The sequence below is a fragment of the Lygodium microphyllum genome, chromosome 16 (genome assembly GCF_053477565.2).
Source record: "Lygodium microphyllum isolate KBCC chromosome 16, Lygodium_microphyllum_v1.1.10, whole genome shotgun sequence".
Lineage (NCBI taxonomy): Eukaryota > Viridiplantae > Streptophyta > Polypodiopsida > Schizaeales > Lygodiaceae > Lygodium > Lygodium microphyllum.
This window is the reverse complement of record NC_141150.1, coordinates 58,201,918-58,225,907: the sequence shown is the minus strand read 5'-3', so window position 1 is coordinate 58,225,907 and position 23,990 is coordinate 58,201,918. Positions and strand designations below refer to the sequence as shown.

The following is a 23,990-nucleotide window of genomic DNA, read 5'->3' as shown; positions in this document are numbered from 1 at the left end:
ATCTTCCACTCACCTTTCATAATTTTGTGACACTTCAATAGTGGCATGCCACTTCAATGCCACACTTCACTATGTAGACATATTATACTTTAGAAGACTTAGTTTCATAGACATTTTCACAAATGAGTTGAACTATTAAACAAAAGGTATATCATGTTAAAAAACCAAGCCTTAAACCATGTTGGATCCAACTAAGGTTAAGAACCAAGACCATTAGGTACCAAGTTAGGTCATGATTATTAACAAATTAACACTTATAACAAGGTTAAACTACTATGAAAATTACATTACTTAAATAAGCACAATCACATCAATTTGCAAGCTCGGTTGCCTAACATTCGCATGCATCATCAATGCATGAATTCGTAGTAGTGTTATACCAACTAGGTAAGCAAGGCTACATCTCACAACACTAGGAGAGTCTTGTTTTTTCCTTCCATTTCATAGACAATATTTACAAGGTCTCATTTTGCATTTACCATTGTACCTCTAATAAATATATTGCACGTCTAATAATCTTTGTTGAAAACCCTCACATGAATTCCAACTATCAAATAAGCAATGGCTTATCTGATCCAATGCAATTATCAATGAAGCTAACAAGTTTGTCATGGTTATCAAAGCTCTCAAATAAATTGCAAGACTACAATTTTCTGTACTCTAGCCTATGCAATAAACAATTAACCATGGCTATGGTTCACAACACCCAAAAGAGGATATGATGGGAACTTCATAAATCTCATTTACATTAGCCTCTACAAAATAAAGCCTACTTGCCAATCATTTTCATTCTTGCAGTATACATCATGTGGGCCAGTCTGAGCTGTTTACTGTAGAAATTACAGGAGAGATGCACAATGTACCATTGAATTTGATTCACACAATGTACTAGGTAGAAATGAACATCTATCTATTACCTTAAATCAGTTAGTATCTACACACTGACGGATGCTCATTAAGAAAAGTAGCTCATTACTGGCCAGATGTACAAGGTGCAAATCATGAAGTACAGAATCCCTCATATTTGTTATTTGCTAATCTACTCTCAACCTAACCTACAGATATTTAATGTACCCTCAGTTCAAAGCAGCATTGCTACACAAGCATTTGATTTCATATCTGTTGCCAACTGATCTAGTCTGCTAGCAGCCTTAAACCTAAACTATACCCAATTTGACCTACCCACTGAACTTGGACTGAAATTCAAATCAGCATTGCCACATAAGCATTTGATTGTATGCTTGTTGCTAACTGAGCTGCTCTGCTAGAAAATTTAACATGTGCACCAGAACTTAGTCCAAGTATTTAGTTCAAAGAAGCATTGCTGCATAAGCATTTGATTTCAGAACTTAACCTTGTATAGTGCAGAATGATAAATCCTTGACAGTTGAGTTCTTAAGAGCTTTTGGTTGCACTTAAAACTTTTCACAACTTTCAACGTAGTTGCAGGTAAGTCCAAAAAACCACATCAAGCACAAGAGACTCGGAAGCTTTACAAAGACTGAAGAACAGTATCTCCACTGTCCAGAATTGCTTATACATGAGAACCTGGATGCAAAGGACTTGTAACTTGTCCCTTGCAGATTTACAGCTCAGGTATAGAAGTTCCATCAGGTTTCTCTTATTCAATTTAAGAAGAAAAAATTAAGAGGGGACAAAACTGTTGCTTCTCTTGGCAGAGGCCCCTTTGCCACTGTTTGATTGGATTGACTCTTGATTAGATGTCTCCTAGCCTTTAATATCCACAAATGCAACTTGAGTTACAATTTGGCTCTAGACAATCCTTTTAAAACAGGACGAATGAACTCCTCATAGCCCTCAGTTACAGGTGAGGCATTCAGAGGATTCTTCCATGCATCATTATAAAGGTTAGTGTACACATCACCATCATAGAGCCCTAATGTCGAACCTAGATAATTATCGGTATGATCAAAGGCATCAACCAAAGCAACTGCGTTTGGTCGAACCTGAAAAAGGTAAGTCAGCCAACTTCAGTTTTCTTCTAAGAGACCAGCTTCAGTGTACCCAAAAAGTGGTCGAAAGGTAAAAATCACATCTCTTATTGAACAAAGCACAGTTATGGTACCCACCTGACCAAACAGGATCCGGAGCTGTTCTCTTGCAAGAGCAAGCTGCTCAGCTTTTAGATATCCAGTGGATAAAAAGTCCCCAGCACGCAAGGTAAGCAATGATAAAGCATAGATATTGCACAAGTTCTGAAGTTGTCTCTTTACACCTCTCCCTGGGAATTCTTTATTCAAGGCTTCAATGAATCTTTTCCCAAAAAAAACAAACCAAACAAAATAAAATAAAGACCAATGTTAGAACACTCAGGCACATAATTCTTTTGGAACTCCGCCCCCAAAACAAAAAGAAAAAGGACACTATAGAAAAAGACATTACTTTGTGACAACAATAAGTTCGCAATGTGCCCGTGCAGCTTCAACCAACTCCTGGGACATCTCAGCAAATCCTACAAATCCAAAACATCCAAGAAAATCTTCAATTGATAAAGGATGTTTTCTGTTACGAAAGTGATCAAGGAAGTGAGATCACCACAAATCTTCAATTGATCAAATACGATTTTCTGTTATAAAGACTGAGAATGAAATCACTACCCGTTTCCTGGTTGGCTGCTCTACCAATTTGAGTTCCACAAAAGACAGCAAGTCTTGCAGACCTGGCTTCAAAAGCATGCTGCATGACCCTAGGGTCCAGCCAATCAATTCCTGCACCACAAAATCCAATAAAAGCCAAAACATTCTGTATCATACACAGACACATCCCAGCCAATTGCTAAGGGTGATCCCACCAACTTCTTACAGAACCCCCCAAATACCTTTTTCAACTTGACAATTCTCTTGCATAAGGCTGCCTACATTCCCTAAATATGCTGCAGTTCCAGATGGCTTTTTCCCAGAGCCTAACTGAGAGATACACTTCATCAAAAACCTTGCTACCTGTCAAAATGCACAAACAATTGTTAAACTGACCAAACCTATGGAAAACTTTGCAGCTTCTAGGTGCAGGATGATAATCATAATGGAACATTTGTGCACATTCTGAGGAGAGACACACAGATGGTGCAATTGCTGACGATAAAGGTGGCCAAATCTTGTGGTATGCCACATAGCACATGAGAAATAACATGGACAAACAATTGAATGGTAGTCTGTTCCACCAAACTTGCAATGAGGTAGAGCATAGTCACAACTGGCAGGATGCCTTGGGATGCAGGCAGCAGGAATGCTGTTCCCATAGTGAACAGACATGTCCAAAAACAGGGATATGTCCTATCCCATCATGCACAGCTGTCTCCACAAAATGGATTTTTCTCCTCAGTTTTGGGCAGTTTCAATGTAGAAAATTTTCCTCCTTTTGCACATACAAAAACCAATCCGATTTTGAATAGTCTGCTGCCCAAACCATAACATACACACACCCATATGCTTGCATCTTTACATGATAGCATGAGAATGGAGTCACATACATACACATGCATATGAAGACGTCTTCAATATATCATCATCCACATTCTCAATTTTAAAGAGTCACATACTTGCGCACATTCATGCAGAGAAGCTTTTAATATATCATGATCCACATTCTCAATCTTTAAGTTTCTTATTTTTTAGCTTTGATGTTTAAGTAATAATATGTATCTTTTAAATGCTGTTCCTGTCCCTTGCTTTTGGCAGTCCACATCACATCCCCATTCCCCCTCACTTTGAGACTATGAGGTCAATAAAGCCTCACTATTATTGTATACAATTGCATATTCTTTTGCATCAAATCTCATATGTATCTGTGTAAACACACTCACTGTTACTGGTACGATTATGAAATCATGTACCTGGTTAACTATCTTCCACCACTGCTAGAAGTTGAACTATGAGTGATGCAACGATTGAGTGAGGCAATGAAAGCAGGACAGAAAATCAGATTGCTTTGCAGAGGCAGCCAGTAAAACTTCAAGGTTTCATCTTAACTTGGAAAGCTTAAGCTGCTATCAAGTCCAAATAGTAGCTAACTTGTGCACAAAGAGTTTGTGACTGTCGAGTCCCAGTATTGTAGCTCCTATCAGGTCCCACTATCATAGCTATCTTGGGAATTTTAAGATACTATGAAGTCCCAATAAGGTAACTCACTTGTGAAGAGAAGTTTTGTTTTCTGGTTTTGGCTTCAGCAGATTCCTTTCACTTCCCATTGGCAGACAGCTTAAATACAGTTAGAGACCACAGCAGTTTCAGGGAGAGGAGAGTGTGACAAGCATTGGGCCATTTTTGTTAGAAGCCTTTCCAACATAGACATGGCCAGAGGAGAAGTTTTGACTGTTGTCCCATTCTCATGAGATGGAAGGCCACATTTTGTCAAACTATTCCAAAAGAGTAGTTTCATCTTTGAACTTGGTTTCTAAAATCAGATCACAGTAAAATGGTAACTATACCCTGTATGAAACTCTCCTTACTTTCGAACTTTTTTAGCAGATGGCCGGCTTTTAGGCCATTAATTCTACTCAGACAGCCATTTTTCAAGTCCAACCTCAGAACAGTGCCATTTGAGACAAACATGATGTTCCAGCAACTATAATAATAAATTTTGGTTGGTGAGATGCTTGTTGGTTAAAACGATAGAAGCACAAGTTGTTTTATACTTTTACAGCCATAAGTATCTATTAAGCCATCAAGTTCCTGCCAACCAATGCAATACAATTAATCTCACACACATGCTCAACTTCAACCGTGTACATGCAATAAAAAGGAGCAGTTTATTTCACATACTTGTAGCAATAAAATGATGTTGTCGCCTTCATAAGTACAAGCAGGCACATAAGCAGCATACAACTCAGGAAGTCCACTTGCACATAAATAACCATGGCCTCCACAAAGTTTCCTGCACTCCTCAATGCCATCCTATATCACCAAATTTTCAAGTGAGGTAAAAAAAAAAAAAAAAAAAGATCCTGACTAGCCATCAAATTTTTAAATCCTTGTGCCACACAATTTACGTACACCCTTCAACTACCCATATGCTATGAATACTTCAAATGGAAAACTTAATCCTCCTTTTGCAAAAGAAGTGCAAATGCCCACTACTTCTCAATCCTCTTCAAAATCTATATCCAATTTCCCATTTTCCACACCCAAACTTTACTAGCAATGTTAAATAGCTGGCAACTTACAGCGGTTGCAGATGTAGTAATTGACTTCAATCCAGCTGTACAAGCATGCACCTCAGGTAAGGTTGAGAAATCCTTATTGTCTAGTCGTTCCATTACATCAGAGTATAACCATGACATCCACTCCCCCAAAAATCGATATGCATAAGCAGTTGCAAGAAGTGGGAAGAGCCTACTCTGTTGTGTCATGTAGTCGATGACCTGCAAGCATAGATAGCTTTTCCAATCAGCTGTTTCTCTGCAAATGAGAGGCAAATCACATCCATTTTATATAGTTTGTTGATAATGGGAAGAGGGCCGCTTGTATCTCAAATATCCTGATATTACCTGTGTTTCAGGTTGTCCTTTCTGAGCTCCAAACTGTCGTCTTACTGCACTATATCTCACTGCTATGGTGACTGCCCTTGATAAATAATTGGAGGCATCTAAAACAATGGATTTACGCACAAAAACCATTGCCCCATAACCCAGCTGCCTTGGTACATTTGATGGTACATACTTCCCTTCTTTTGTTACTGATGCCAACCTACAAAACATGACTTAATAATTGAAATCAAAAAAGTTAATTTGTCTCTGAAATTTCACAAAGCACGAGCAGCAAAATCAACTCCAACTGCTCATAATTTGACTTATGAACCAAGAAGATTTGAAACCTCATTAGCATATTTTCACGAGGTATTCGGCAATGATCAAATCGAAGAAGACCATTGTCCATGGTGTTGTATCCTCCATTTCCAAACTTTACCCCAATATCAGCAACAGTAACTCCAGGCAATGCCTGATGATTGTCGAGGCTACGAATTTGCACAATGAAAGCTGTTTATAAAGACACAGAATGAACACATGAAAATCAGCCTCTCAGTAAGATGTGCTGGGAGAACCAAAAATGCGACAGTCTATTAGATGTATCACTGACCATGAACACCATAATCATGGCCATCTGTAAGCAGGCGTGCATAAACAATCGCATGTGTTGAGACTTTCCCTAAGCCTCCTGGCCACCACTGACGATACGAAGAGAATAAGAGAGGCTATTAACTATCAAACAAAGAGTTGTTCACACTACTGCAAAAAGTACGGTCTACTCCTAGCTGTTCTTACTTTGGTAGCTGTTAAAGTCGGACTATGTATGACAAACTCATCCGTTGAAGGGTCGAATGTTGCAGTAGTTTCCAACCCTTGCACATTTGATCCATGCCCAAGTTCTGTCTGTGCATAGCATCCTATAATAGATTGTCTATACGCAAGAGGCAACCACTTCTTTTGCTGCTCATCAGTTGCCTGACCCTTTATTGCTGGAATAAACATACCCTGTAGTATGATATTAGCCTTGACTACACAAGCAATCAACACGGTATTCCATCCAAAACCTCAACCCAACTCTACAGCTTCCATGGAAACAGCCAAAGTTAAGTTCACCCAATGACTAGGAAGTCCAAAACCTTAAACGACTTTACAGCTTGCATGGAATCAGCCAAAGTTGAATGCACCCAATGACAAGAAATATAATGAACATACCCAATGCAAGTCTGTATACGCTGGTTCATCGACAAAGTTTCTAAGCTTGGTTGCCTCTTCTTCTGCAAAATAAAGGAAACAGTCCCATCAAAATGCATTCAAAAAGAATTTAGTCAATGAGGACAGTGCACCACAGTAGACTACAGCATTCTCCAATATCATGACAAAAGAAATGGATTAAACATCATTTATGAATGTGATGTTCTCTAACAATTATCATCTACAAGAGCAATTATGGCAAAGCACCAGTCAAAAAGGTTGGACTAAAGCATCATGAACTAAAATTCAACTCAGTGTAAGCTCCCAAACCTTGTCTAGTAGAAGTGTTACCTGTCAACAACCATTATCTAAATATTGAAAATACCAGTACCATTATCTCACAATTTCAAAAAAAAAAAAAAGCCAATGCCCTATTACATCATCTACAAACCTGTAAGGCGCAAAGTTTGTATCAGGTTCCAAGCATGGCGTGCTTTTCTTAGAGTATTTTTGAAAAGGTCTGGTCGACTTTGGCTTACTCTTTCATCCTTGCAGAAAACCTAAAGAGGAACAGTAGCCATTGGATTCATGTTATTCAGCAGAAAAGCTTTAACCAAAGGGGCAAAAAAACCACTAGCCCAATCAGAAGCAACAAACAGAAAGGGTAGATTGAAACCAGAAAGTGTACACTGTCCTCTTATTCAGAAGACTATTAAACACAGCTAGCATAAGAAGTTTTAGACAGAGTCCCATTGTAATTCCCAGATGTGGATTACAGCAACATCATTAGCTTTTGCAAGGGAGGGACTGTATACCTAGCTATGTGCGGTTGGGGCAGGGGGTTGCCCCCAACGGCACCTAGCTCCCCTAAGCAGAAGTTCCTGATATTGAGCACTACACGGAAACACAAGGGAAAAAAGCCACATGGGAAAATAATAATAACTTCTTGTGATACAGGCCACATTCTATCATATACTCAAACATGGAACCTTTTTGCCATGTTGATAGGATGTGGCCTAGCTATGCAATACATGTTTTCACAAATCCGACATGAAAGAATCTTTTTGCCATGTTGATAGGATATGGCCTAGCTATACAATACGTGTTTTTGCAAATCAGACATAAAGGAAACCATGTTTTAGGACTGCTTGATAGAGTGTGTGTGCGTGTGTGTGTATCTCGTCATTGTATTATCAATTTCTTTGAGGCACTTATATCACAGACTGATTATCCTTTATTCTTTTCATGTACGGGTTGAGAAAGCACAGATTGCAATCCGAGAAATACTAGATGAATACAACACAGCTGATTGCATTAATATATCAAACTGAAACATGGATTCTTTCATGTACCATTTCAGAAAACATATTGCACAGCTAGGCCACACCCTTTCAATACTCAAACATGGATTCTTTCATGACCGATTTTCAGAAAGCACAGATTGTATAGCTAGGCCACGACCTATCAATACTTGAAAACATGGATTCTGTCACGTACGATTTCAGAACGTACGGATTGCAATCCCACAAATATTACATGGATATAAACATAGCCGATTGCATCAATGCCAAAAGAAAGAACTTTTGTTAGTAAAAGCTTCAGAGAGATCGAAGAAGAAGAAGAAAACCTACGGGATCGTCGGCCACCAACTTGGCCATTCGCTGGCTCAACTGGAGCTGGCGGTGGCCGCCGGCCCAGACGACCTTCATGGCCTGCACGTCGAATTGCGCAGTGGCGCGTTCCTGCTGCAGGAGCTCCTTCTCGGAGGCCATGGCTGGAGATGGCGAACCACCGACTGTGAGAGAGAGAGAATTTGATTTGATTAGAGAGAGAGAGAGAGAGAATGAGAACGATTCAGGCAGATGCGCTTTCTATTCCTTTAAAAACGACTCACGCTATAAAAAGCCTCAGGAAGGGGAAAAAGCCACACACATTGTGACCCCCGTTATAAGTCATCAATGATGACTTAGGCTAAGAAAAGCCCAACGTGTGTGATGCTAGGAATCTTTTCAGTATATTAACTACCGGGTAGGTTAGTTATTCCAAGACCCAGGATATTGCTCCCAAGCCTATATGGCACAACATGAGAAAAAGAGACCAAATAAAATGAACAAAGAAACGAAAGAAAAGGTGAAGAAATGGGTTAACGGGATAACAAATGAAAAAAGAAACAAGACTCTGTCAAACAAAAAGGACCAAATTTTTAAAAAAAGAAATATTCGAGATCTCTTCAACTTCCAAATTATTGGAAAACTTACTAGAAAGAAACCCTATCTACATCTAGTACGACCTTCCCTCCTGCGTCTGATTGCCCACCTAACATCCGCATGTCAAGACCCTCCCTCCCACATTCGATCACCTACCTAACATCCCTACTTGTGCCTAAGCATGTGATTCGAAGACCGTCGCCAATTGTACCTTGAGTGGAGTGGCATGCACCATGTTTAATGGATATGTCTAAGCTCTAGCTCCAAGCCCAACTAATCCAGATTTATCCACCATCCAGCTTCCCTACTAGTCCATTCAACTCTAGGCCTACTTCTTTGATTAAGCTGCCACACCCTCTCATGGTGCTTCTTGCACCTCTTGAACCTCCCTTGTATTAACACCCGACCTACCAATGTGATTTCAAGCTATACCTTAGTACCTATTCAACCGCCCTATCAACTTTACACCTAACTATGCCATCCATTGACCCAAAACAATATCAAATCTAGCCTTATAAACCTTCTAAGGAAACTCCTATTTTTGACCATCCACACTCTATAGAAATGCTCCATAACACCATGCTAGTAGCATAATTTCAATTTGTGGGCATTAACCACAAATCCATGCATGGCCTCAATATTTTCTCTCTCCCTTACATACATAAGAGGGATAGCTCTCATCGCTCCCTCTTTGACACTTTGAGTGTGGCTTGCATAAATGAGAGACGTCCTTACAGTACTTTGTGTGTGTGTGCATGTGTGCGTGTGCAACCATGGCGATGATGGCATGACAATGGTCATTTAGTCACCACCTCACCCCCCTTCCCCTTAATGACCATGTCAATAGTCCACTAACCCCCACAACCATGGCAACAATCCACCACCCTCCATGCTACTAGTACCCTCCCCCCCCCCCCCCCCCCCCCCCCCGGCCCCTGCCTCGGGTGACCATGGCAGCAATGCCATGATGGTGGTCATTCAATCCACACCCCACCCCACCCCCTCGGCGGCCCATAGTAGTGTTAAGCCCCTCCCCCCTTTCAAGAACACCCCCCGTCAACCATAAGTGGTCATTCATACATTAAGTTCCCCCCACAGCCCTCCCAAGCCCACAATGGTCATGTTGATGTATATTAACTAATGTGTATGAATATGTGTTAAATTAATATTGTGTTAGTATTATGTGTGTGTTAATATTGTGTATATTAATGTGTGTGCATTGCATACATATATGAGTCTCTATATAAATGCAAATGCATGTCTATCCTTTTAATATGTGTGTTAATATAAATTAATGAATGTTGTGTTAATATTATGTATTAATGTGTGTGAAGAATGTGTTGTATTAATTAATATTGTGTTAGTGTTATGTGTGTTAATATTACGTATTTGTGTTAATCTTGTCTATCAATGTGAGTGAATGTTTTCATTTATTAAGGTGATTGAATGTTAAATAATTTATATGTTTAAGGATGTTTTGTCTTAGTCTCTCTAACATTATTTTTGTCACATTGTACTTTTCATGTAGTTTATGCACTTTTGATATCTTCATCTTTGCAATTTTTGTTATTATGTGGTGGAAAATAAATTTAAAATAAAAGGAACTGGTGGCCTATGGCCCTTGACCTACAATTAGGTCCAACACAAAACTAATCCTGTAAAACCATGTGGGTTCCATTGACTTACATAGCGAGCCTTTTGGGGCTATTTTAAACACTTGAGCTTGGTTTTTTACTACTCTAAGCATGGACAATGAATCACTCCTAATCTAGTTAAAAATATCAGTAGTTGGGATCTTACTCTCCTAGCTCATCAACACTTTGTCTTGAAGACCATTGGAAAGTGTTGTGTCACAACCATTTAGCACCATCAAGGAGATGGACTTTGCTACAACAATTGTTAGGCAATTGAAGGTGGACATGGGGGAGGTGGAGAAGCAAGTGCAACACAATATCAATGTTCTCTTACAAAGTCCTCAATTTTGCTATTTGTGGTGATTTATGTAAACATATCATGGTAGGGCTATGCTTGAATATAAATTTGTTGGAAGGGAATTGGATCCTTGGATCAACGGTCAAATTTAGCGATAACTTCGTATATGCCCTCCCATGGGCAGTGCATTTCTATCTAAAATAATCATTGCAGTAAGAGTATCCTATTTGGGTTACATACCCATGGTTACCGGATGATGAGATCGGCACCCGCTTGAGTTTCTAGAGTGGTATTGAAGTGTGTGTCTAAGTTAAATTCAATTGCTTCTCTGATACTTACTATCCATGCCACTATGCCAGAGATTGCAAAGAGTAAAGCAAGAGAGAAGGAGGCACTAATAACAATAAGAACATGGAGAAGAAGCAAGTCGAGGGCAATGATGAAAAGGAATCGGTTCAAGCTCCATCCCATGAAAATAAAGAAAGCCAACCACTTGAAGGGAGGTGAGCCATGAAGTGGAAGCATAAAGTGGAAGCAAGAGCTATGGTGGGGAGAGAGAGAGAGAGAGAGAGAGAGAGAGAGAGAGAGAGAGAGAGAGAGAGAAGATGTGGCAATTCCAATAACCACAATGTGTGATCGGCCTTCCCTTTATTCAAATCTCATTGAAAGAATAAAGAATGAAGCGACAATGATGGGCGCTCACCACCCACAATATACATGTGTGCACGTATTGCCAATGTAACTAATACACAGCCAGCTAGGCACATGCCCTTTACCCCCAACAACCTCCACTTAAAGGTGAATGTGTCACTAGTGAGGAGAGAACAAGAAAAAAGTGACAAAATACAAATGTATATAAGTACAACAAGATGAGGAAAGGCATCATCTCATCCAATACCTATTAACTTTCTAAGGAAGGTAAAATGCTCCACTAAGAGACTTTTAGTGAATCGACTTGTAGGATTTTGGTTAGTTGAGCTCAATAGACTTGTCCTCAATGACCTCTTGAATAAAGTGGTAACGCACCTCAATGTGCTTTGTCTTCGCATGGAATACCGAATTCTTGGCCAACTGAATAACACTCATAGAATCTGAATGCAATGTAGGGACCACATCAGTAATACCAAGGGTTGCCACCAGATGGCCTAACCAGAGAGCCTCACAAGCCTTAGTGGATACAACATACTCTGTCTCTGTAGTAAATAGGCCGTACATTTCTACATGTTGGACACCTAAGAAATAGCACCTCCAACAAAGATAAAGACATAGCCAAAAGTGGACTTCCTACTATTTGTATGTCCTACTACATAATCAAAGTCGATGTATATCACAACTCATGTATCCTAGCCACCATAACATATGCACATAGCTATTGTGCCCTTCAAGTATACATCATGATACCCTTAACAACATCCCAATGATGTTAGCCAAGTGTAGCCATATGGTGTGCCACAACTCCCACTACAAATGCTATGTCAAGATGAGTGGCTATCATGGCATACATCAAACTACCTATTGCGGATGCATAAGGGATTGTGGCCGTCCTAGCCTTCTGCTCATCAAACTATGGACAATCTACTTGACTAACCTTCATGTGAGAATGTAAGGATAGCCAATAGGCTTAACATCCTACTGATGAAACTACTCAAGAACCTTTTAGATATACTCCTTTTGTGACAAGTAGAGGGGCCCTTAAGAGTGAAAGAAAAGTAATCCGTATCCCAAGAATATATGAGGCCTATCCCATGTTCTTCATCTCAAAGCTCTTCTTAAACTGACCTTTCAAGGCATCTAGCTCATCATGAGCACTCCTAGCAATCAACATATCATCCACATAGAGAATTAAAATCATAAGATTGCATACCTCAAGAAATACGTACGAAATTCCTTCTGCATATCTCGAGGGACCTCAACGGAGTATACCTCATGATATGCATACCTACAGATTGAATACGTACGAAATTCCTTCTGCATATCTTGAGGGACCTCAACCAGAGCATATCATTCAGGTATGATGGGTGATATCTTGAGGTACGCATGAGGTATGTCTACTGAAATTCCTTCTGCTGATACAATGAATCCCAGATATTCAATCTATTGTTTGAAGAATGCACACTTCTTCTTCTTGGCATAAAGCTTGTGTGCCCTCATTGTTTCAAGAACAATGCGAAGCTGGGGTTCATGATCTTCTTCCTATTTGGAGTAGACTAGGGTATCGTCAAAGAAGACGAGTACGAAGTCATCAAGATAGGGCCTAAAGATATCCTGCATTAGCTTGTTGAAGGTAGCCGGAGCATTTGTCAGCCCGAATGACATGACTAGGAATTCAAAGTGTCCATATCTTGTGCTGAATGCTGTCTTTGGGATATCTTCCTCCTTGATTCTTATCTGATAATATCCAGACCTGAGATCAATCTTGGAGAAGATCTTCGCACCTTGAAGACGGTCGAGAAGTTCATCTATTCTTGGGATGGGGTATTTGTTCTTAATGGTTGATTGATTCAACCCTCTGTAGTCAATGCATAACCGAAGCGTTCCATCCTTCTTCTTCTGGAACAGCACTGGAACTCCCCATGGTGAACTACTAGGACGGATGTAGCTTTGGTCTAACAGTTGCTTGAGTTGCTCCTTCAGCTCAATCGCTTCTGGGATGGACATCCTATATGGTCTCTTTGCAATTGGTGCAGCTCCTGGCGCTAGCTTGATTTCATGATTGACTTCCCTTTGAGGAGGAAGTTCTGTCAGCTCTTCAGGAAATACGTCTGTGTACTCCTTTAGCCATGAAGGTTCTTCCCTAGACTCTTGATTCTAATCTAGCTTATTTAGCTTAATCAAATAGACAGGTAGCCCCTTTCTAACTCCTTTTATTATCTGAGATGCTTTGGCCAATTTAATTTTTGGCTTACCAGCCTCTCCTTGAGTTATGACCAATTCTCTTTCGGAATTTTGAAAGGAGACTTGGCCCTTTCCACAGTGGATGTGGGCATCATTAGGTTGAAGCCAATCCATTCCGAGCAAACACTCGTGGATACCTAAGTTCATAACCTTGAATCTGACCGAAGTCGACTTTCCACCCAGTAGGAATTCCACATTACATTAACATGTCCAGTTCAGCTTTTAGCCAAGTGACCTAATCACTTAACTCCGTACCAACACTTACAACCAAGATAGTCATTGATAAAAAGTCTATTTCATTCATGTGGGCATAGCCCTTTCGAGTACAATTATTTTTGGGAAGGTGGAACAAGCTGATACATCAATTTGGGGAGAATAAGATTGTGTTACATCCAGCTACGGGAACTGAGTAATAGTATGGATTGGGGTCATGGATTTTCAGGAATCGATAGGTCATAGGAAGATTAGGGTATCCTTTCCTTTGATACCCGTTCTTCTCATAACATCCCAACACCTTGATTCTATCGACAGGGATTACTCGAGTCACTTCCTCATACACATACTCGTTTTGCTTGACCCTTCGACCGCCGACATGTAGGGTTGCATTTGCGTGAGCCTCGACAAAGATGAACAGCTTCACGATCTTTAAGTCCTCCATCCACTTGATTCTCTTCAAGTTGGTCCAAAGGTATGCAAGTCGGTGGGCAGCTATGTAACAAATTCCTGAATCACCCATCCATCTTTGTTCCACATATAGGGGTGAAGGATTGTAGATGCGGTCTAGGATATTCATCATATCGAGCCTCCGTAAAAAATTCGAAGCATGCATCGCAGTCATAAATATAACCTGGAACACCACGAATTTGTTCCATGCTTCGCGATTCTACAGGCCAGCATCGATAAGTAAGGGAATGTTTTTAACAACATTTGCTCTACTTCACCTCATTAAGTTTCCTTTTAAATATTAGATCCGTTGGTCGAAGCGGATTTATACTACACTTGGTTCAAGGAGAATGGGAAACGAGAGGGATGCGAAGCTTGACCTCTCTGCCCATAAGGCATAGTCCCATTCCGTTCCCCTAAAACAGTATAAATCAGGATTCTAGCTCTCTAGATTTTAGGTCATCGTTACCTTGCTGTCAATTCCTTTGAGAAAAGTTCTCGGCCAACCGGGACCACCCTTCTGTAGGACGGACCCATGGTCACATCCATCGCACTTTCCTCAGGTTGCTTTTGTTATCCAATTACCTACCACAATTTAGTTTGACAAGCAAAAACAGCTTCCTTAATTAGCCAATTATTCAATGGTTCCTTCACGTAACTTAAGCACTGACATAGAAAAACAATGTCAAGTAAGTTCCTTTTCAACAATTGATCTTATTTATCAGTCTTTGGAATACATCATATAATCCAGCCCGAAGGCTATTCCATAATCTGCCTGAAGGAAATTCCATAATCCGCCTGAAGGCAATTCCATAATCCGCTCGAAGGCAATTCCAGCAATCCTCAGGGATCGCTATTCCAAGTTTCTGCCCGTAGACTAGTATGTGGGCCTCGAGATCCAATCTCGAGTCACGTCGGCCTCTTGTGTAGGACCTGGAGGCAAGGGATTTACGGCCAGAGCCCCCCTAGCACCCAAGCGTCCTCCTGCTCCAAGTAGCACCCACAAAGAGACCTCTCGCGGCAGGTTCGGTCCACGTACCCGGTGCAGCTAACAACCCCCTTGGATAGGATCAGACAGACAGTCGGGGGTAATTGATGCTGCCTCTCCCTCCAAGCTTTCAACCTGAAGCGTTAATTATTTTCCAGCTTTACTTCCTTGAGCAAAGAAGTACAAACAATGCTCCTAACTGTATAAACACAATCATTCCAGTGGTCGTTTGTACGGCCAACTGATAAGGTATGAATCATTTTCTTTGAATATATCTAGCATTCGATCCGCGAACAATTGCGACTTGGCAAGTTCCCCAAGGGTTTCGTTGCTTGTTTACCCTTTTATCCTTGGGTTAGGGTTTATATCATGTTAACCCAATTAACAAATACCTTAAGTTTCCTTACATTAAGGTCAATAATTCTAGGCAACCTCGTCGCCCTAACTTGATTGGTCAATTGCTTGCTAGGTAATTCATAATTACCCTAACTTGGCAAATCAGCCTCAAAGAAGGGTGATGAAGCACGATGTCTACTCATCCTCTAGAAATTGGACTTGCACTTAGAACTCGCCAAACTTGTTCTAAGGAGTAGCAATACCATTTTGTGATTTAGACACAAAACCATGCGACGCTACAACTTGTTGCACGAGATAAGTGTCGCGCCTAACTTGTGGAATTATTTCTCCCATCACCCGGTATTCTGTAGACAAAAATACCTTTGGTTCGGATGTAGGGTTTGGGAGTCCTCTTGACCCAATCCAACACTAACCCTGCTAGGCTGATAACGCTTAGCCCTAGGGTTTCTAATTTCCTTGCAAAAGTCTAGTATTAGGCCAATTGGTCCTTAGGGTACGAACCCTAGATCGTTCTTGCATGGGCGTTTAACTAACCCTAACATTCCGTGAATGTGGGTAGGACCTTTGAGGTCGGAAATACTAAGTCGGTTTCCCGAGTGCAATACTAGGCAGAATTTTATCGTGGCTTAGCTCTACCTAGCGCATTGAGGTGATTATCATTTGAGTTACACCATTACAAGTGATTTACCTAATTGATCTACTTGTCTTGCGATAAGAGGTGATCTTTCCTTAGAGGTGCAAATACTTTTCCTGGGAGAAGTAAATAATTGCAAGATATAACATTCCATGCAAATATGCGATTTATAGACTTTTTCCTTCTATGCAGTTATAAGTTCTACAATGATCGTTACTTTTCCTTGCCTAAACTATAATGATTGACAATTCAGGGCTAACTAGTATAAACCCTACGTTGATGCAACGAAATCAAAGCTTTAATATTCTAAATGAAGATGCTTTCAAACTTTGATAAGAGATCTCCATGCATGAGCGAATGCCATGAGACCATCATTGATTTAATTCGTCCTTCAACACTTAGCCCAACCTAGGATGTAATTATCATCACATGCAATTTGCAAGGTACATAAATCCCTTTCATGCATTGCAACTACTCGGACAACATTTAATGGACGCCAACGATTATCTAATACGAAGCACAACTAGGAAATTGTTACCTAAGTGCATTATGCATTGTTCTTTCTCGCAAGGCAATCAAGGATGCATTTAGACAAATCCACCTTTTAACTTATGCAATATGCGTTCAGGATTGCAACTTGAAAGCACAAGCAATTTCAAATGCATGACATGCAATTAAATCTTGTAAATCGGGCGAGCAATTAAAATTTTCCAAATGTATTTAACTCGCCTATGAGAATTAGACAAGCCTAGTGCATTCTTTTCATGCGGAATCAATTCTAAGAACCTGGGCATTGAGGATCATAGTGTTGTCCACATGTGTACTCGGGTTGGAAGCTCCCGCGTGTGCGCCTTGCATCTTTTGCTTAGGAGCCATCGATGACGTAGATCCTTGACTCTGCAAACTTGTCCTTACCTTTATCCGATTTCTGAACTCCCTCAAGGCTTTGGCAAATCAGCCCCACAAACTACCTACTCCCCCTTGTGCAGAAATTGCCTTTACAAGACGTGGTTTTAAAAAAACCCAGGGAAGGCCGTGTAAACAAGGCTTATGGAAGCCTTATTTAGAAGCTTCTATTTAGAAGCTTCTAAGATTCTGAAGTACCAGAGGATGACTTGGGGAGTGTAAATGATTGGGAGGGTGAAGGCGACGATGATGGAGATGAAGATGATAATAATGATGATTATGATGATGCTGGTGGTGGTAGAGGCGGAGTGGCGATAGCCCTGGCGGCGAGTAGCCAGCGTGGCGGCAACAGCAATGTCACAGGTAAGCTCACGATCCCCTCTCTCTCTTATCCCCCAAGCTTCAAGAGGGGGGGGGGGGGGGGGCGGGGGGGTAGCCACACATGTGGAGGGTGGCATGATCCCCTCCCCATGCTCCTCTCTACTCCACTTAGCTCCACTCCCTCTCACACTCCTCTCCCCCGCCATGCATCGGCTGAGGGGGAGGGGGTTATTATAAAAAAATTTACACAAAATTTAACCATTATCCTTTTACTTTTTCCATGAAGGGTGTTCCCGCGTGTGCTTGCAGTCTTCAAGCCACGGCTCTTGTACACCATGCGGCTAGAGTTTGTTGATGCACGCGGAGGGAGCACTTAGCCACCAACATTTAACGTTGCAGGAGATTTTACTTTGGGTTGCATTTTTGCGCGGGGAGTGCGGGGTCTAGGGCCAATTAATATTTCATTGCGGAAATATTACAAGAAACATGGACTCTCTTTTTTGCCCCTTAAGGGGTTTTTCTCCTCTCTCTCTCTCTCTCTCTCTCTAGATTCCAAAATAATATTATAATAAGAGATCTTCTACAATCAAGCAAATCTTGTATTTGTATTTTCAATAGATTTCACTTATTATTTTTTTCAAAATCCTCATAATTTTTCTCAAAATCCTCATAACTTAAAAAATACAACTCTATTTTCTCTAAAAATGGAGCCATTCATTGATATATGACTCTTTAATGCCCTCATGACTTTTCAACATTAAAATATATTAGAATCATTCTCATTCTTACTTCTTAAAAGGGCAGAAGTTAAACATTTATATAAAATGATGTACACATCATATTTTAAGATTATTTTTTACCTAGAGACACCTTTTTGACTCGAGAGTTTCCTTGTAAATTTTTATCTTTTTTGGAAAATTTTTCATTCCCTCTCAAAGCTCTAGTCTTGTCCCAAATTTTGTGTACTCTTCTCCTTCCCTTCAAAATACGGTTTCTTGCGTACGAATTCTTTTGAAGCAGCACTCAGTATACTATCTATAACACTCTCTACCCTGCTATAAGCAATCTTAGGTGTGGTTTTGATACAATTTTCTAAAATCAAATAATCTCTATCTACAACACTCTCTACCTTGATACAAGTAATCTCCCTCTTCAGTACTATGCTATAAGATACCTTCGTCCTTAATAGTCTAAATTACAAGCAATCAAGATTTAATGGAGGTATCTAAATTTTTTTGAATCTTTGTAATGTTATTATTCTTCACAGTTGTCGTTTAATCCTTAAGCATCAATTCAGAGAGAGAGAGAGAGAGGGGGGGAGAGAGAGAGGGAGAGGGAGAGAGGGAGAGGGGGGGGGGAGAGAGGACTGTGTGAGATGAACTAAGAAAATAAGTGATAGAGTGACAAAGAGTAAATTAGGGTAGAAGATAAGATTATGTTATTTTTCTTCACTAGCCAAGCTTCTATATAAATGTGTTTAAATATATTTGATCAATTCTTTTTTAGAGAGAGAGAGAGAGAGAGAGAGAGAGAGAGAGAGAGAGAGAGAGAGAGAGAGAGAGAGAGAGAGAGAGAGAGAGAGAGAGAGAGAGAGAGAGAGAGAGAGAGAAAGAGAGAGAGAGAGAGAGAGAATATTTTGGATAGAACAAGAGATAAGAATTGATGCTAATAAGAGGTAGATTAAAAGCTAAAATTACAAGCTGATTAGGGTCTATCATGACTAAAATCAAGAGAAAGAGACAAGATCCAACTGGTTAAAAAAGAACACAAATATAGTGAATCAAAGGGGTCTAATTGTGTGATTTGAGTGTTAATCCAAGTTAAAATTGGCATATGTTTTTCGTTGCAGAATGCAGGCGCAGGACATACCAAGAGATAGAGATATTCACTTTCAATTGGAGGATGAATATGCACCAATGTTCAAAAGAAATGTGGAAAGGGATGATGCAATAAGATAGAGGATGCAACAAGAAAGAAATGCAGGGAAAAAAAGTGGACCTTTGGGTTGATGGGTTAATTTATCCACCCAATCTAGTCACTCAAAGGCCACCACAATTTGAAGTTTGTGAAGGCAATGAAGGATTGTATGGATACATGTGTAGACTTGTCACACAAGGATTAGCAAGGGTTCATGAAGCCTTGACAAATATGCAGACAAGATTACAAGGGAATATGTAGACTTTGATGGAAAATGATAGATTATTGGCTTATAAGGATAGGGAGAACTAGCTATGCATGCTACATACGTGTAGAATATGGAGTTACAGTGTAAAGTTATGGACTTGGATTGACATGGTATGCAACATGACACAAAATCCTTCACATCCCTCCATAAGTCTTTCCAATGAAAGCTTTTTGAAGTCCTTTCATAAGTTTTAAAGACCTTTAAATAACCAGTTGTTGGCAAAGGCTACATTTTCTCCATGATCTTTCCAATGAAAGCTCCATAAGTCTTTCCAATGAAAGCTTTTTGAAGTCCTTTCATAAGTTTTAAAGACCTTTAAATAACCAGTTGTTGGCAAAGGCTACATTTTCTCCATGATCTTTTGCTTGAATGGGGAAGTGTAGGGAATAGTAATCTTGCCATGATACCATATAAGATCATTATTGAGCTAAAAATGGGAATTATCCTCAATTATTTATTATTGTAATTTCTAGAAGAGATGGATGAATTCTTCATCCAAAAGATATGCCTCCTATGATTCTTCGATCCAATCATGATGAAGTTGAGTCATAGAAGATACTCTACAAGCCTACATTCTTGATAATGTATTTGCTACAATATTGTCTTTTCCCCTAGTGTGGGTAATTTCAAAGTTATAATTTTGGAGAGTAGCAACCTGTCTTCTTTGCTTTGAAGTAATATTAGATAGTGTGAGAAAACACTTGAGCACCCTATGGTCATTTTTCACACAGAAATGGCTACCATAAACATAGTGGTCTCATTTCTTTATAGCATGAAAAATAGTCAACATCTCCTAGTTATATACATTCATTTCCATGTCCTTGTCACTCAACTTATGACCTTCAAAAGCAATGACCCTATCCTCTTGAAGTAGGATAGCATGAATATCCTATCAACTAGCATCACACTAAACAAAAAATTCCTTAGAAAAATTAGGACAGACTAAGATAGGGGTTCAAGTAAGTAACTCCTTCAACTAATGGAATCCCAAGAGGAACATCAAGAAAACTGGGGAATCTATCACAAGAAAAACTATCTTCTATTCATCAACAAGCTATTTTCATCCTTTATGTAATCACAACAAGAAAAAGAACACCAGGCTCACAATAAATCTTCACATAAAATCATAGAAAGAATTCCCATGACTTTATCTTTAGTAAAATTGATCACATTCTTCATATTCTTCTTAGAGTCCATCAAAGAACCACAAAAACACAAAAGAATGATCCACTTTGAATGGAATTTCATCACATAGTATTCATTTTCAATATTCTCATATTCTCCTCTCAATCTCTCATTGTCTTCATATTCAATATCTTCATATTCTCCTCTCAATCACTCATATAGATACAATATTTTTTATAGAAATGACTATTTCTCATACTTGATCTCTCTCTCACATATCCTCACTCAATAGTACATTCAAATTACAATGAATAATACTCAATAATCCTCTCTTGGTCATGGATACCCCTCCCAAGAGGCTCGGGTAAGTTACTCATGAATATATGTGTGCATAATGTGGATTCAAAATAGGATATTTTTAAAATACTATTTTTTATACATTTTTTACATGTAGAAGGGTGTAATATAAAGGGGTTATTTATAGACTGAATAGAAAAGGATTATGTTTTATTTAAAAAAAATCATAGATAAGGATATTTAAATATAGGCCTTGAATAACACACATTATGTAGAGGATATACATATAGTAACTTCCTCGAGCCAAGAGGTTTGCTTGATATGAAGAGTCACCAAAGCTACTACAGTATCCCTTGAGAGCTCACTACTATTAGTGTCACAGTAGTCTTCACTTCAAGTCTTCTTCAGCTACATCTTTTACTTCTTCGAGCTATTTTGAGATTTTATTCTATATTTTCTAAGATTAAAAAACATTCCCCAAGCTAAATATATATCCATGAAAATAGATATAGAAGCAAAGAGAAGCTTATAGAACAAAGACAAAGGCTCTATAGAATACTCAAAGAGTCAACAAACGACATATACACTATACAACTCAAACGAGAACCACTTCAATCTATCAAAAACCATTCAATACACTCTCAATAATTTCTCAAATTCACAATTCCAACATCACAAACCAAAAGAAAATAGATCCAAATAGAGACAAAATAGATATTATTAGAATCAAATAGATAGTACAAAACCTATCAAAACATCATACCTCAACCAAAACCCATCATGAGCTTCTCAAACATATTTGACCCATCCCAACACATTCCAAAACACTTCAAACACAACAAAATTTAATCACTAAACCCTCAAAATTAACCATTTAGCTCACAAAAACATTAAAATTAGTTGAAAAAAAATCACTTCAGTCCTCAATATATATGTCCACACTTAATCAAGAAGTGTCCTCGCGATCTCGAAATAAGGAAGAATACTAATCCCAAAAACTAGCTCAACATTGCATTCTAGAACATCAATCGATTAGAATCTACAAACCAACCTCGACTCCATCAATCTTCAAAATAACCTAGATCTATAAAAAATATTGACGAAAGGAAAATGACTTAAAGTATAGAACAAGCCTTAGTGGTCAACAAATTGGTAAAGGATATAACAGTTTTTTACATTGCCACACATAGCCATCTAGACAATCTTTAACTTCAATCTCCAACTAGCTTTGATTAGCACTTTAACTTCAATCTTCTTCAAAAACACCTTCATTATCTCTAGTGACAAAGATAATACACACACACCACACACATCATAGAACATAGAACATAGAACTCACAAATATACAACAAAATGTAGTTTAAATGGCACCAATCCCCAAAAATGGAGGACTAAAAAGAAGGAGAATTTTCATTCAAAAGATGATACATCCAAAAACTGCACCATTGTTATGTAAGATGAATATATTTCTTCTTAAACTTTATGCTTAAACTTTATGTTAAGCTTGAGATGTTCTAAGGCTTTACTCTCATCTACAAAGTGTACAGGCACATTTTGGAGAAACTATAAAGGACACATTCTTTCCAACAAGATAATGAATCTAGTAGGAAAATCATGTGCAAAGTAGTACATCACATCCATTTGAGCAACAATCACATCCTCACTAGGATTTATTATCACATGTGGAATATTCTTCCAAGTGTTTTGATTGGACTATTGATGCATGAAGGTAAGATACCGACAAAAATTTACAACAAGACATACAACAATGTCCTTAGAGACTGAGCATGCACGCAATCAAATTGAAGATAGGAGTTTGAACATGTTGAGGAAGTCTCCCAAGACCCAAAAATGAGAGTTTGATTAAATATAGGCCCTATTAGAGAATCATACAATGTCCAATGTCATCGAGGGAGAATATCACCATGATATCCAGGAGTATCGAGAATAGATTGGGGAGGAAGGTTGATATAGTCGGTGGGTGGGGGTATTGGAATGATAGGGGAATAATGAAGAGGTGGGTATGACAAATCATCAAAAGATGATAACTAAAGAGACAATGAGGATGAAAATTGAGGAAAAGATAATAAAGACATATGAACATACTCTATTGAAAGACAAATGGAACAAGAGGAACAATAGGAGAAGGCTTAGAAGGAGTAGGAGAAGATGTAGGATCAGTAATGAATGGACAACTTGTGAAGATAAGAATGTGAGGGGAGTTAGTAGGAGTGAAGGATAAGATGGGAATGGTATCTGGATTAGAAGTGAGAATAGAAATTTGCAAATGTCTGCGATAAGGAATTAGGGAATAGAAAAGAAGGTCATTAGGATCATATGGGTAAATAGAGCAACAAAAATTGAAAATTTGGAAGAATTCTATTGTGAACAAGGGATTATCTACCATGTTTGTTAAGATTGGAGATCGTAATGACTAGATATTGGACTTATGAAAAACACTCTGTTGACATTGTGGATCTATGACACCATCCTCCAAAGGAGAATTCCAAGCATATCCTTTACATGAATTAATCTATTGTTGATGATAATTTTTAAGGCCATCTGCTAAAAGCATCTCAACTAAATGTATATACATGATAGCCTATAAGATCACATGACCCACATAGAGATTCATGTCCTCTTCATCACGAATCTGCAAATCTCCCTTGAGATACATGAAAGAAAGTAATTGGGCTTCATGAGAAATTAGCTCATCCACAAATCTTTCAAAGATAGCTTTCAACAAATCTGCAAACCATAATCTCATCCACCCATCCTTTGGAGGTTCTAAATCCACATTACTC

General features: G+C 39.1%; 1 protein-coding gene across 1 annotated transcript; it reads right to left on the bottom strand.

The window, feature by feature from the left end:
- Positions 1-1,470: 1,470 nt before the first annotated feature.
- On the bottom strand, positions 1,471-8,564 carry LOC148022873 (peroxisomal acyl-coenzyme A oxidase 1-like). Its single transcript, XM_087695803.1, has 14 exons — positions 8,308-8,564; positions 7,128-7,236; positions 6,698-6,759; positions 6,281-6,490; positions 6,096-6,183; positions 5,833-5,995; positions 5,507-5,705; positions 5,183-5,380; positions 4,782-4,913; positions 2,840-2,960; positions 2,619-2,729; positions 2,404-2,473; positions 2,091-2,274; positions 1,471-1,967 (listed from the first exon to the last, which is right to left on the bottom strand). Exons 1-14 carry the CDS (start codon positions 8,446-8,448, stop codon positions 1,761-1,763), a joined length of 1,995 nt encoding a protein of 664 aa, XP_087551929.1. The 5' UTR covers positions 8,449-8,564; the 3' UTR covers positions 1,471-1,760.
- Between the last annotated feature and the right edge of the window lie 15,426 nt (positions 8,565-23,990).